Source organism: Piliocolobus tephrosceles, chromosome 13 (assembly GCF_002776525.5).
Source record: "Piliocolobus tephrosceles isolate RC106 chromosome 13, ASM277652v3, whole genome shotgun sequence".
NCBI lineage: Eukaryota > Metazoa > Chordata > Mammalia > Primates > Cercopithecidae > Piliocolobus > Piliocolobus tephrosceles.
This window is the reverse complement of record NC_045446.1, coordinates 65,071,378-65,086,147: the sequence shown is the minus strand read 5'-3', so window position 1 is coordinate 65,086,147 and position 14,770 is coordinate 65,071,378. Positions and strand designations below refer to the sequence as shown.

At 42.8% G+C, this 14,770-nt stretch overlaps 1 protein-coding gene across 1 annotated transcript in view; it reads left to right on the top strand.

The window, feature by feature from the left end:
- Window positions 1-6,296: 6,296 nt before the first annotated feature.
- XRRA1 (X-ray radiation resistance associated 1) overlaps window positions 6,297-14,770 on the top strand; it is an 85,072-nt gene continuing 76,598 nt past the window's right edge. The window contains exons 1-3 of the mRNA XM_023209393.1: window positions 6,297-6,392; window positions 10,020-10,204; window positions 13,574-13,645. Coding sequence (XP_023065161.1) covers window positions 6,299-6,392; window positions 10,020-10,204; window positions 13,574-13,645 — 351 coding nt within the window. The 5' untranslated portion in view covers window positions 6,297-6,298. The remainder of the gene's footprint in view (window positions 6,393-10,019; window positions 10,205-13,573; window positions 13,646-14,770) is intronic.

The following is a 14,770-nucleotide window of genomic DNA, read 5'->3' as shown; positions in this document are numbered from 1 at the left end:
AAGATAGAGACCAGAGGTAACTAAAGCTAACCAGGAAGTCAGCCTCCAAGTCTGGAACTTTGACTTTTTTTTCTACTGTATAAAGTTCTTACTTGTCTTAGATAATGTAACCTAGGGGTTATGTACCCTTCTTGGCCCATTAGTTGTAGATCCACACCTTCTCACCTAATATTCCTAATAGGGAACTGGAGTTTCTACGATAGCATCCAGGTCTGCATGCCTCCTACAAGCTTGAGTGTGAGTCATCTTTTGTATTATATGTATGGCAATATCTTTTCCCAAACTGTGTCTTATCTTTCAACTTTGACTTTGCTATTTTTATCTGGCAGAAATTTATTTTGTGTAAATAATCATGTAAACGATCCCTTCCTTTCAGATTTGTGCTTCATGTGTCTGATTTAAGCACTCCAGCCATACCCCACTATCATAATTATATTCTCCTATACCACCTTCTCATCTATGTCTTGTCTTTATCTCCATCTCTGTATCTCTATCTATCTATTTCTTGGATCTTTAGTCCTGTAGGCAAGGACTAAAGGCAAGACAAATTTTGGAGTAGAAGGCTCACAGTAGAATATAATTAATGAGAAAGTTCAAGACCTGTGAATAGCAGGCTAAGAAGGAATGTAATATTTATTTTACAGGCAAAGAAACAAGTGAAGAAACAAAAAAAGAAGGAAGTCAAGGGGACGTTCCCGAAGTCAAAGATCAAGTAAGTACTTTGAGACCTGAAACCAGGTCACCATATTCTTTAAGTTACTGACGTCTTCTCCGACAGCCATCATACCTAACATTTTCCAGCCAGTAAATTATATCATATCTAACATTTTCCAGCCAGCAATTTACTCATTCATTCCTTCATTTACCTCTCTAGCGAATGTGTGTGATTGGTCATGAGAGAGAGTTCCTGAAAGACATATTGATGGAATATAAATTTGTCCCCATCCATCCATCTGTCCATTAATCTTCCAAACATATTTTTAGTGAGTTGTAGGCTCTATGCTACATGCTGGGATTACACAGCTGAATAAGGTAATTATAGGCCCCACAGCAGGTGAGAAGTTGATGAGGGGAGAGCAAACAATTATAATAAAGTCGTAAGTACTATACTAGGCGAAGTATGCAGTATTGTAGGAACACATAAGAAGAGCCTCCAACCCTTTGCAGGGAAGGTCAGGGATCAGGAAACTCATAGTGCCCTGTGTTGGACCAAAGGAGGTACCAACATTCATTCATTTATTCCACAGATATTTATGGAATCTGTTATGTTAGGTGCTTTGTTAGGAATAAATTGATGACTACCACTGATATTGCCCTTTCCTAGGAAGGTTTTAGAGTCCAATTGATGGGGTGTGTGTGTAGCAGATATATGTATATATATCTTGGTTCTAGGAGTGCCATCATATCCTTCACTTGGCTCACACGTCCATTATGTGCTTCCTATGAGCTAAGTCCCAAGGGTGGAAGAGAGACAGTGAAGTAGATGTGTTTCCAGACTTGGAAATCCATAGTCCATTGAAGGTACCCCTTCATGATCGTTAGTAATCTTATGAGGTCGGGCCATGAAAGAAATACTGATGAAAGGCTTTACAGCTTAGCAAAAGCAGCAGTTATTTCCACTGGCAGGTTCAGTGAGGGCTTTGTGGAAGGGTTGGCATCTGGGTGGAGTCTAGAAAGATGCTTTTTTTCTATCCATTCTGTCCATTATTACCTAATTTATTTCTTACTGCAATTCTCGGAGGCACAGAATTTTTATTGTCATTTTACATGTGAGGAATCTGAGGCACAAAGAGGTAAAGTTATTTACCCATGGTCACTCAGCTTGATAGTAGAAACTAGAGTCAAATTTAAAAGTTGTTGCGCTTCCTATTGCACCACTCTGTATTCATAGAATATTTGTCACTGCCAGGAAACCTTCTCTTAGCATGCCTCGATCCGAGCTATCCACATTGCTCTTTTTTTTTTTTTTTGAGACAGAGTCTCGCTGTGTCGCCCAGGCTGGAGTGCAGTGGCGCGATCTCGGCTCACTGCAAGCTCCGCCTCCTGGGTTCACGCCATTCTCCCGCCTTAGCCTCCGAGTAGCTGGGACTACAGGCGCCCACCACCACACCTGGCTAGTTTTTTGTATTTTTAGTAGAGATGGGGTTTCACCATGTTAGCCAGGATGGTCTTGATCTCCTGACCTTGTGATCCACCCGCCTCAGCCACCCAAAGTGCTGGGATTACAGGCTTGAGCCACCGTGCCCGGCCGTTTTTTTTTTTAATTGAACTCTTCCCAGACCCTTTGAATTGTGGTCTCATCTCACATACCTTTTGTGGCCTCCCTTCCGCTGGCCAGCGGCATGCAGGTTCCCCAATCTCTGCTACCTCAAATTGCATGAGTCTATCTCAGCACATATTTGGAAATGCCTAGATCCCTTTAAGGACAAATTTTAAGAGCTTGAGGTTAAAGAGACTTAATCTTTGAGGTGGTCTTGGAGCTGAATCATAAAGGATGAGATCAACCAGGTGAACAAGATGGAGAAGGGGGTTTTAGGCTGAAGGAACACCAAGAACAGAGGCAGGGAGGGCTACATGTGAATGATCTGTTTTGGGAGTGGAAGATGACACTGTGAGCCTGAATGGGTAAAACTAACTGAAGCTGGAAAGGTTAGGACATAGGACTCCAGTGACTTTCAATGACAGACTTAGGCATCTGACCTTCATGTTTAGTGGGAACCCAGTCAGAAAATTGTTGTACTATTCTAGGTGGGAGATGATGAATGATTTAATGAAAGCAGTGGAGATGGAGAAAAATAGACCACTGGAACAGTATTTCCGAGCTCAAATTGTCATGACTCAGTGACCTGTTAGATGTATGGGATAAGAAAAGAGGAGCTGGGACTAGTATGTTCACATTGCATTGAGTGGTACTGTGCATCTTCAAGACAAAAGGAAATGTGTGTTATTGAATTTGAAAATCCCAGTAGTCAGAGTTTGTTTTATTGAATGGGACTTATTGTTTAAATTTCCACACCATGAAAATAGAAGATCAGGCTGGGTGTGTTGGCTCATGCCTGTAGTCTCAGCACTTTAGGAGGCCAAGGTGGGTGGATGGCTTGAGCCCAGGAGTTTGAGACCAGTCTGGGCAATATGGTGAAACCCTGTCCTTACAAAAAATACGAAAATTAGCCAGGCATGGTGGCGTGTGCCTATAGTCCCAGCTATTCAGGAGACTGAGGTAGAAGGATTATTTGAGCCCAGGAGGTTGAGGCTACAATGAGCCGTGATTGTGCCACTGTACTGTAGCCTGGGTGACAAAGTGAGATGCTGTCTCAAAAGAAAAAAAAAAAAGATCTATCAGAAAAAACAAATGTAGCCTGGAGTTGAATCTGGCTCTCGGGTGTTTGGTTTGGCTTGCACATTGTTTTAAAATGGCAAACTAGTTGCCAACCCTCAAATAGGAGATTTCATATATAAGGCAGACTTTCCTTGAAAAAAATGTGAAGATCAGGCAACAATGACTTAGGTTTCTGTATGGCAGCAATTGGTAAGAGCTGACTAGTTGCTGCCTCTATGAGCATGTTCAGTGTCTCTCTCTCTCTGACACACACACACACTCCCTCCTTCTACTTTCTTCCCCTCGCCTCCAGCTTTCTTCACTCACTCACATGGCCTGCCCAACTCCTGTAACCATTTGTGTTTGCAAGTCCTGGGTAAAATGTAGGTTTTTCCAAGGTTTGACATCAGACTGTGGTGAACAATCTGTGAATGACAAATGGTAAGTGCAGCTGTGATTAGGGCTATCTATTCCTTTGAGGAACCGTTTTTATGCCTGTTTCTCTGAAGAGAATAATAATTTGATGAAGAAAAGACTGAGTCATACCCTAGTCAGAACTATATTCTCTTTCCAGCTTTTTTGCATGTGCATGCATGCACAGGCACACACACACACACACACACACACACACACACACCCCTAAAGAATTTCTGACACACTGTAAATTGGTATTAGCGAGTCTCTGGGAGCCACCCCATAGCAGATAGAAAATGGAAGGTTATTTCTTTTGTGCTCTTTTTATTCTCTAGGTGTTAGGGAAATGGAACACTCGGGATATTTGAGATCTGTCTCCCATCACAACTGTCCCTGAGGGAGCCTGCCCTCTCTCATCCTCAGTGAGGGAACCCCTCCCCTGGATGCTAGGTGCCCTTCTTCTTGCCTTCTCAGGGATGGCTTTGCAGGTCTGCCCATCTCTCTCCTGCAATGTCAGTCTTTCCTCCCCTACTGGCTCCTTCCTCTCAGGCTACAGATGTAGTCAAGCCTTTCTCATCCTGTTAATAGCATAATAATGGAAAATGAGCAGCATGAGTTAGCCATGTGCCAGATACTAAGGCGTTTTCTCCTGTAATCATCAAAACAGCCCTATGAAGTAGGTGCACTTACTGTCTACATTTCACAGAGGAAAAAGCCAAGGCATAGAAAAGTAACTTGCTCAAGGCCACACAGCTAGTAAGTGGCATAGCTAGGATCTGAACCCATGCAATGAGCTTCCAGAATTTATTCTCGGTAGTGACTCTGTCTGCCAGGGCTAGGACTAGGGTGGAGGCCAAGTGCTGACACTGCATTTGCACGACTCTGAGAGAGAGCACATGTCCCCCAGGTGTTCCTTAGGCACCTTGCTCACCTTCTCTCAGCACTGGCCCTGATATTCACCCATCTCTCAATTTTACCTTCCATCTCACTGCTGTCTTGCTTTTCTCCTCCCTTTCACAATCAAGCTTCTTGAAAAACCTGCTTATATTCACTTTTTGTATTCCCTCACCTTCCATTCACTCTTTCATACATAAAGTCTGACTTTAGCTTCACCCTTCTTCTGAAACTGACCTCCTACTTTCTCATGGCCTATTTTCGGTCCTCACCTTGCCTGACTTCCCTGCCTCTTTCATAGGGTTTTCTCTTACCTTGGCTTACCTGGCAGCTCCCACTCTCCACCCCCCAGTTCTCCTACTTCTCTAAAATTATTTTCTTTTGTGGATCCTCCAGGGCCTTGTCCTCCTTTGTCCTCACTTTTTTTTTTTTTTTTTTTTTTTTAATATGGGGTCTCACTGTCACCCAGGCACGATCACGGCTCACTGCAGCCTGGACTCCTGGGCTTAAGCGATCCTCCCACTTCAGCCTCCTGAGTAGCTGGGACCACAGGCATGTACCACCATGCTGGCTAATTTTTTAAATTTTTTGTAGAGACAGGGTCTCACTGTGTTGCCTAGGCTGTGTCCACACATGAAATGCTCATACTTCTAATTGGTCTTGCTCCTCTTTTTCTTTTCTGTTCCTCCCTTTCTCATTCCTTTTTTTCTGTCCATCCTTCTTTTTTTAATTCTTTAGTTTATTAACATGAACTCTCATCGGCTTATCCGTGGGTTGCTGCAATACTCCCCTAACTGCAATTCCAGTTGCCACTGGGTGCTGCTTTCACCTACTACTATTTTTGTCAGATCTCTCTTTCTAAAGCACAGCTTGGATTATGGTTCTGTCCAGCTCAGAAATTATCCATAACTCCCAGTCACCTACAAGATGAAACCTGAGCTCCTAGCCTGGTACCCCAAGCCCTTCAGGAGCAGGCACCATCCTTCCTATCCAACTTTATTGTTCAAGACTACCAAACATACATCCCTCTCCTTCTTGGGTCACATTGATTCTTTACTGTGCACAGCTATGCCCTCCTGTGGCCCTTGCTGTTTGGAATGTTTATCCTTCTGTCTATCAGAAAACTCAATTCATCCCTCAAATACTATTTATCCAGTTCAAGTCTCATTATTTGTACACTATTGTCTCTAAAATGTGAGCCCCTTCTCCGAACTCTGTTAAAACAAAGAAAACATCTAGCACAGACTTAATATGTATCAGGTACTATCTTTCTCACTTATTTGTCTTTTAAGGTAGGTATTATAACCCCCATTTTGCAGGTGAGGAAACTGAAGTTTGGAGGAGTAGAGTAACTTGCCCAGTCACAGAGCAAGGAAAGACAGAGCCAGGCTTCAAACTAAGTCTGTCTGAGCCCGAGGATCATGTTCTTTCTAGGGTTCTGTTAGGTTAGGATTGATTTGAACTGAAAAACCCAGGGTCTTGTTTCCCTCTTCATATAAACAGCCAGCCCATTTCTGAAGCAAGGGCAGTGGGGCCTCCAGGTGTCAGAGGCAGGGTGTGTGCAGGGTGTGGTGGTCCTGGTGGGCTCACGAGCTGCACTGGAGTAAGAGTGCTCCGCTGTGTCTTTTCACTCTTCTGCTTCCTTGCTTTCCTTGCCTGGCGCTCAGGGAGATGGCCTCCTCAGGAATCTACAAGCTGGATGATGGGAAGCCTTACCTGAACAACTGCTTTCCAGCCAGAAACCTGCTTCGTGTGCCAGAGGAAGGTCAGGTGACTTCTCAAGTTGATACCTTTTCCTCATACCTAGCTCCTGCATCTCACATCTACTTGTTCTTCTTCAACCCCTTCACTGCTGTTCCCTGCTCTACCCAGTCCTTCCCCCTCCAGTCCTAGTAGCCTCCGTGGGACTTCTAAAGTGCACATTTAACCACAATGCCCCTTCTGTTCAGTGACTTCTCATTGCTAACTCCTTTAACTGGCATTCTGTGTCATTCTGAGTTTAACCTGCTCTTACCCTCTGCGACAACCCATTTCCTTCTTTATGCTCTATTCCATGGTGCTCGCTTTTCACATAGCTTTTTTATTTGCTCTGAATGTTCCAGCCCTCATTCTTGTTAGCCAAACTCTTCCCATCACACAAATCCCAGCTTTTCTTCTACTTCTTCCAATAAGCCATGTCTGACTACCCTAGTCCTCAGCGCCCATCCTCTCGTGAGCTGTCTTCCTGTCTGTATTTCTTATTTGGTGAGTGATTATAGTCTGCCAAACTCCTAAATAAAATGGCTTAAATTTGACTCTGCTAGGTAGATTTTCAAGTATTTATCTAGTTAAAAAATTCCCCAGAGCAGGGAATTGCCGTAATAAGAACCCTATAGGTGGAACACTAAGTATGGGTTCTCTGGATTGGATTAGTTGCTTTGAAAGGGCAGGGCAAAGGAGAAGTACACCTTGTTTACTCCAGATGTTGTAACTTGTTGGTCACTCTGTAGATGGAATATTGGAAGAACCTTCTCTTCCTGCCTGTCCTTTCTGCTTCTCTAGAGTGATTTTGTTTTTCACACAGAGACTTTCCCTGGCCACCTACCTATCAGACACCTTCAAATGGAACTATCAGTGTGAACTCATAGTTTATCTCTTTGTCTCTCTCTCTCTCTCTCGCTCTCTCTCTCTGTCTCTCTCTCACACACACACAGACACACATAGATGGATAGCTACAGAAATAAATATAGTTGTATATATCTATATGTCTTAGTGTACATATGTGTATTTCCCAGTCCACTAACAGCAATGACACCTCAGTAGCAAAAAGCATACCTAGTATCTACATCTTGGTTTCTAAATACCATTCTCCAATGAAAACAGCATGCGCTTCTTGGAGAAATAGCTGTTTGCAGGACTAGGGCAGAAAAAATACAAGTTGAGTTGGAGTATCTTGTGGTGCCAGAAGTAAAGAAGTGCTCAGAAAAATAATGGGGCATGTTGAAAGGACACAGCCGACTTGAAGGTGCTCCCAGTCACCAAAGGTGGGACAGTTTGAGCAATGAAATAAATAATGGCGGAATTAGGTTGTAGACCATGGAACAACAAATATTCATGAGTCTACTAATATAAATGAATACTTGAATGTATAAATATGTGGGGGAAACAAAATAGCTCTTTCTTTTCTTTTTTTGAGATGGAGTCTCTCTCTGTTGTCCAGGCTGGAGTGCAGCGGTGTAGTCTCGGCTCACTGCAACCTTTGCCTCCCAGGTTCAAGTGATTCTCCTGCCCAGCCTCCTGAGTAGTTGGAATTACAGGCACTTGCCACCATGCCCAGCTAATTTTTGTATTTTTTATAGAGATGGGGTTTCACCATGATGGCCAGGCTGGTCTCGAACTCCTGACCACAAGTGATCCACCTGCCTCTGCCTCCCAAAGTGCTAGGCTTACAGGCATGAGCCACCACTCCCAGCCAGCTCTTTCTTATAGTAGAATTCCAACTAGAAAATGTAGAAGGAATGAGGGGAATAGAAAGTCACTATTCAAACACTACAGTAATAATTTTTGTAGGTAAGAACCATTATAGGATGTTGCATTAGAGTTCTTCAGAGAAACAGAACTGGTATGAGATAAACAGGACTAGTAGGAGATAGGTAGGTGGGTAGACAGATTTTTTTTTTTTCAAGGAATTGACTTTGTGTGATTGCGGGGGATGCAAGTCTGAAATTTATAGGGCAGGCTGGCAACCTGGAAACCCCTGGGGAGTAGCTGAAGTTGTTGTATTAAAGCAAAATTTCTTCTTCCTCTAGGAAACCTGTTTTGCTCTTAATGTCTTTCAATTCATTGGGTGAGGGTACCCACATTACCAAGGATAGTCTCTTTAATTTAACATCAACTTACTGTAAATACTAATTATATCTACAAAATACCATCACAGCAACACCTAGATTAGTGTTTGATTGAATAACTGCATATTATAGCTTAGCAAAGTTGATGCATAAAATTAACCATCATGGATACTAGAATAAGTGGGTAAAAGTATGATGAGAAACAGGATATTTACATAATATCTTTTTTCTCCTGTTGATCTCCTGACATGCTCTGAGCCTTCCTTTCTGGCCTTGTTAGGGCTTTTGGCACCAACTCAGGCTGAGGTCCCTAGCAGTCAGGGATATGAAGATAGGATAAAGTAGAAGCAAAGTCCATGCCCCAGATGAGGGCAGCCCTGGGAAATGGGGTAACTGGAGTATCAGTCCCATAATGGAAATGGGAAATGGCTCATATGAGACACAGGACAGGAACTGCATCCAAGAAGCAGGATGGGCAGCAGTGCTGTATGAGCTGGGGCAAGTCCCTGAGGCAGGGACAGTGGGCTTTCCCAGAAGATAGCCAGTGGTTAGAGGCACAAAGCTCATTCCCACAGCACCCTTTATATTATTATTATACTATTGTGTATAAGATGTTATATTATTATGACTCCTTTGAGTTAGGGCTTCCTTTTTATTCATTCTCATACTCCCAGTTCCCAGCATAAAGTAGATGCTCAGAAAAGATAGGAATGGATGACTGTGTGGGCAGGGGCTATAGGACAGGGTTCATTCAGTTATTTGTTCAGCAACAGTCACGATGTGGTAAGCTCTGTGCAGGCCTTGGGAATACTGAGATGAATGAGTCAGATAAAGTCCCTGCTCTTACGGAGCTTCTGCTTTAGAGAGGGAGACAGACAAATAAGTGAACAAATAAAAGAATTACAGATTGCAATGAATACCATGCCATAAATAAACTGCTGGTGCAAGAAAGAACAGATTCCAAAATATGTTATGATTTTTGTTTGGTGGGCTTACTAGTGAACCTCATATTCTTTTTGCTTATGCACATTTTAAAATTCTTTCTACAGTAGACATGTATTATTAGGTTTTTTTTTCTTTAATGCAAACTGTCCTGCATTTTCTTATTCTGAGTTTCTAACAGCATCTTTTCTGTGTACTGATAGAGGTTTGGGAAGATGAAACCCTTGAATTGAGGTCACACATTAGGCATTACTCAAGAGATGACCAGTAGAAGAGTAACTGGCATGCGTGAGAAAGATCTAAGATCTTAGTTTTTGAAGGAGTAATAGAATTTGGAGATAAAAATGTGAAGGAAGGAAGTGGGCAAGTCATTCCACCTCCTTTTTTCGCAGCCTTTTCATCTATAAAATAATGACAGTAACATGTTTTTCACTGGGTTTAGAGGTCAATTAAATGACATACCTAGGTAGATATCTCCCCTGCCCCCAGCTGCAGTCCTGTGTCTGGTACATGTTAGGTAATCAGGAGCTATTTTGAGTTTTAGTATTATAAACAAAGTCTATAATTGCACTCGTTGTAACTTTGGAGTTTTCCCCTTTTCACTGTTCTAATTTTCTCAACAGGCCAAGGACACTGGTTAGTGGTTCAGAAAGGTAACCTCAAGAAGAAGCCCAAGGCTTTGGTTGGAGCACAAGCTGAACGTCGGGAAAGCCTGAAGGTGACTTCTTTTGAGTTCAGGGGGAAGAAAGGGTCTCGGCGGGAAAACCAGGTGGACCTTCCTGGACGTATCCTGGACCAGGCTTTTCTGGTGAGAGTAAATGCATCCTGGAGTGGCCGGCACATCAGCTAGGGTGTGGAGGAAGTGGGGAAGGATTTACCCTGCTCTGGCACAACTACCCCCAGTCTACTCCAAACTATTAGAGTGATATTGGCAAATTGAATACAGCCAGGATAATGAAGGGACCCAAAAGTTTCTTGACATGTGAAGCTTTCTTGATAGCTACCTAGTGAGATAGGTATTGTCATCCCTTTTGTGTTGTTGCCATTGGGCAGTTGGGAAAACTGAGGCTCCAAGAGGTAATTTGCCTTGGCTGAGGTTCCACAGCTAGTAAATGGCTGATCCAGGATTAGAACTCTGGTCTACTGACTCCAAAGCCTGTACTTTTACATTATGTGAGGTAAAAACTTACTGAGTTGGAGAGGCAAAGGAGTAGGTCAGGGGAAACAGTCAATTGAAAATTGCATTCCAGCACCTAGTAGGGTTGAGAGATTCCTGCTCTGCTCATTGGGGCGATCTCTACAGGATCGAGTGGGACTGGGGAGATCCTGCTCTCCCACAGCCTTTGTCCTTTGACTTTAGTGTTTGGCTGAAAGCTAGGGGAGCTGACCAGATACTACTTAGTGCCTGGGGCAGGCTTTACAAAGAGGACTGGGGTGGCTGTGTTGGGAACCAGCCAGGTAGTTTCACGTCTGCTCTGAGAAATGCCTCAGTGGCTTTGCTAAGAAGGATGTATTTTGTAAATCAATATTAATGTGCTGTCCAGTTCTTATAGCTCCCTAAGAACTCCCTGGCTGCCTGCTTTGTTTCCAGATTCTGCTGTGGTTCCCAAGAGATGGGTATTTGCATAGATCAGATGTTGAAAGAGACCTTTGTTGGTTTCATCTCACTTCAAGTGGGTAGTATAAGCTTTTTGCAGTCCTGTGGAATCAGTTTTATTATTATGTCCACTTCTCATTGGGAATGAGGAGGACTGAAATAATAATACTGAGGAGGGGCAGAAACACTTCCCGTAGTGGCCTTTTTTTCTTCCATTGTTTCCAAATACTTACACATTCCCACATTCAATAAATACGACTTTTGCCACTGTGGGAGGCAGAAGCAATAGGGATGTTTCTCAGAGTTATGGGGTATCCACTCTGCCTATTGGATGGTTCCACTTGAATGTTTCATTGACAGTTGAATTACAGCACCAATACTCCTACTCCAAATCCCAAAACAGACCTCTTTTCCAGTATCTACTTTACTCTCTCTGTTGGCACTACTATCTACCCCATCGCCAAGCCAGTACCTGAGGTTTTCCTTGACATTTGCCTCTCCCACGCTGTCCCCACCCCAACTTTTACCAAGTCCTGGCACTTTTACAAAATAGTTTTCAAATCTGTTTTCTCGTCTCGACTGTCATGACCCTCATCTGGGCCACCATCATCTCTTATTGGACTAATTCAAACATTTTCTATCTGTTGTGAGCCAATTAGGATGCTTTTATTTCACCTAAAAAGCCAGAGGCATTGTTTAGGGTAGATTAATTTACTGGATTAATGATGTCTTGCAAGGCTTGGGTTCCTTCTGTCTTTCTACTGTGCCATTTTACATGTTACCTTGTCCTCTTGGACTGATTGCCTTCATGATCCTGAGATGGCTGCAGCAGTTCTGGTCATCACATACAGAAGATAACATCCTGAGGTAGAGAAGGGATTGCTACTGTCTAATGTCTTTTCAGAAGGGATTGTTACTGTCTAATGCCTTTTCAGAAGGGATTGTTACTGTCTAATGTCTTTTCAGAAGTAAGAAAATGCTTTCCAAAACCGGTCCCCCTCCGCAACCCCAAGCAGCCAGTGTCTCATTATCTAGACCTATATCACATACCCGAACAGTTATGAGTTAGGGGAATGAGACCTCCATGATTGGTTTATACAGATCAAGACTTATTGCTTGGAGCTGTGGCTTAAGAACATTCCATTTGGAGAAATGTGAATAACACTGGTGTTCTTTAACAAGGAAGGAGTAGTGGTTATTAGGAAAGTAATTAACCAATCTGGTACATTGGTTTTTCCCCTTCCTCTCCTGTCTTCTCATTTACGTGATGTAATCTGTCTGATATGTCTATGTGTAGCTGATGTTACAATTTTTATAAAATTACTATCAGCCCCCTACTAAAAATCTGCTTTCCATTTGTTGTAGGATAAAATCCACACTCCTTTGTAGAGCCAGCGTGGACTCATGATCTCATGGCCATCTCACTAACCTTACCTTGTTTTTCATCCTCTCAGAAGCACCTTGCTTTTTCCTGCCTTGGTAGACTTCATAATCCCTACTACCCACTTTCATGAGACCTATTTAGCTCTTAGGTCTCTGAAATATTACTTCCTCAAGTAAATATTTCCTCATTCAGACTGAGGTTAGGACCTCCTGTTATATCTCTTATAGCATCTTGAATTTCTCCTTTAAAATGTTTATCACATTTATAAATACATACTTGCTACTTGGCTTCCCATGACACTGTAAGCTCTATAAGGTTATGGAATGTCTCTGCTTTTTCTTCATTGTCTTCCCAATGCCTTTTAGTGCCTAAATATAGTGGGTACCATAAATAAATAATTAGCAAAAAAAGAATGAGGTTTCATTAAATATAGATGGAAGCTCCATAGCTAAAATTTACCTCTAACTTTTAAATTATGTCAGGTGACATATGGTAGTCAAAAGTGTGTAGAGTTTAGTGATTACAGATTTGGATTAGTAAGATCCATCACTTGCTAACTGTGGTACCATTTTTTGGCAAAGCACATTACCTCTTTTAACCTTGTTTTTCTCATTAAAAAGGGGAGATAATCTTACTTATGTCAAAGGGCTTAGTTAGGATTAGAAGGAAGTTTGTTAATGTATTTTTTTTTTTTTTTTTTTTGAGATGGAGTCTCGCTCTGTCACCCAGGCTGGAGTGCAGTGGCCAGATCTCAGCTCACTGCAAGCTCCACCTCCCGGGTTTACGCTATTCTCCTGCCTCAGCCTCCCGAGTAGCTGGGACTACAGGCGCCCGCCACCTCATCTGGCTAGTTTTTTATATATATTTTTTTAGTAGAAACGGGGTTTCACCGTGTTAGCCAGGATGGTCTCGATCTCCTGACCTTGTGATCTGCCCGTCTCGGCCTCCCAAAGTGCTGGGATTACAGGCTTGAGCCATCGTGCCCGGCCAGTTTGTTAATGTATTCAGCAAAGCTTATGGCCCAGTTTAGTGTTTGGTAAATATTTGGTGAATGAATGGATGAATAATGAATGAATGAATGAACAAGCAAACAAATTATGACAAGTATAAAAGATTGCCCAAAAAGAGAAGGCTGAACAATAATAGATTAAACTTTGTAGGGGCCTTAAGAGCCAACTCTTTGTATTATGTTCCAGCTAAAGCACCACTGTGTGAGGAAGCCATCAGATCTGTGCACTGTTAATGTCAGTGGCCTGAAGTTCTCCAAGGTGAGGTCCGCCAGCAAAGATGTGATTGGGGTGAGCCAGACTTGAGATGGCGCACCTGTCTGTTGTGGTTTGTCTCTTGTACCTCCAGAGTCCCTAGGGACTGGAAATCTGGTCACATAGAAGGAGGGAGAGGAGGGTCAGACAAGGATTTATTGGGTAGAAACAATATTCAGACACAAACTTTTGCTACAAATTTTATATTGTCCTTGTCCCATTTGACATGAATTAAAGAAAGTTGCCTTATGGGCCAGGCACAGTGGCTCACGTCTGTAATCCCAGCACTTTGGGAGGCCAAGGCAGGTGGATCATGAGGTCAGGAGCTCAAGACCAGCCTGGCCAAGATGGTGAAACCCCATCTCTGCTAAAAATACAAAAAATTAGCTGGGCATGGTGGTGGGTGCCTGTAATCCCAGCTACTCGGGAGGCTGAGGCAGAGAATTGCTTGAATCCCGGAGGCGGAGGTTGCAGTGAGCCAAGATCGTGCCAGTGCACTCCAGCCTGGGAGACAGAGCGAGACTCTTGTCTCAAAGAAAAAAAGAAAATTGCCTTATGAAACTGGTTTCGAATTTGCCATGTAATTTTGTGGGTACATAATTCATTGTGTGACACTGAGTTCCCATCACAAAAGCCTGCAAAAGACATTTCTTAAGTTTCAATGCCAGGGATTGTAATGGTTTTCCCAAGAAGCTGGTTCATTCCTAACTTACAGGTGCTGTGACTCATGCAATGAATCATGTTTCTTTCTTTGTGTTGGCTTATACGCAGCTTGGAGCCATATTTGTGACCCACCATTAGCCAGTGTATATACAGGATATTATAACATACATCTTTGGCATGTAGGTTTTCGTGGCATACCAAGAGAGATTACTTGTATAAACCATAGAGTAGAGGCTCTAACCCATAGAATGGCCAAGTTTGTGGTAGAGCAGACTGCTCCTTTAACAAGGTTCTGCTTCACTTCATTTAGTACTTAGGTTTTCAGAATTGAGTTACTTCGGGACAGGTTAGCCATAGAAATATATTCATCATGTGGCTGAGAGGCCCTCCATTCTAGGCCAGCACATGGTCCTGGAGATTATAATATATAGTTCACACATAACAGTGAGACAAAGTCATAGAAGAAGA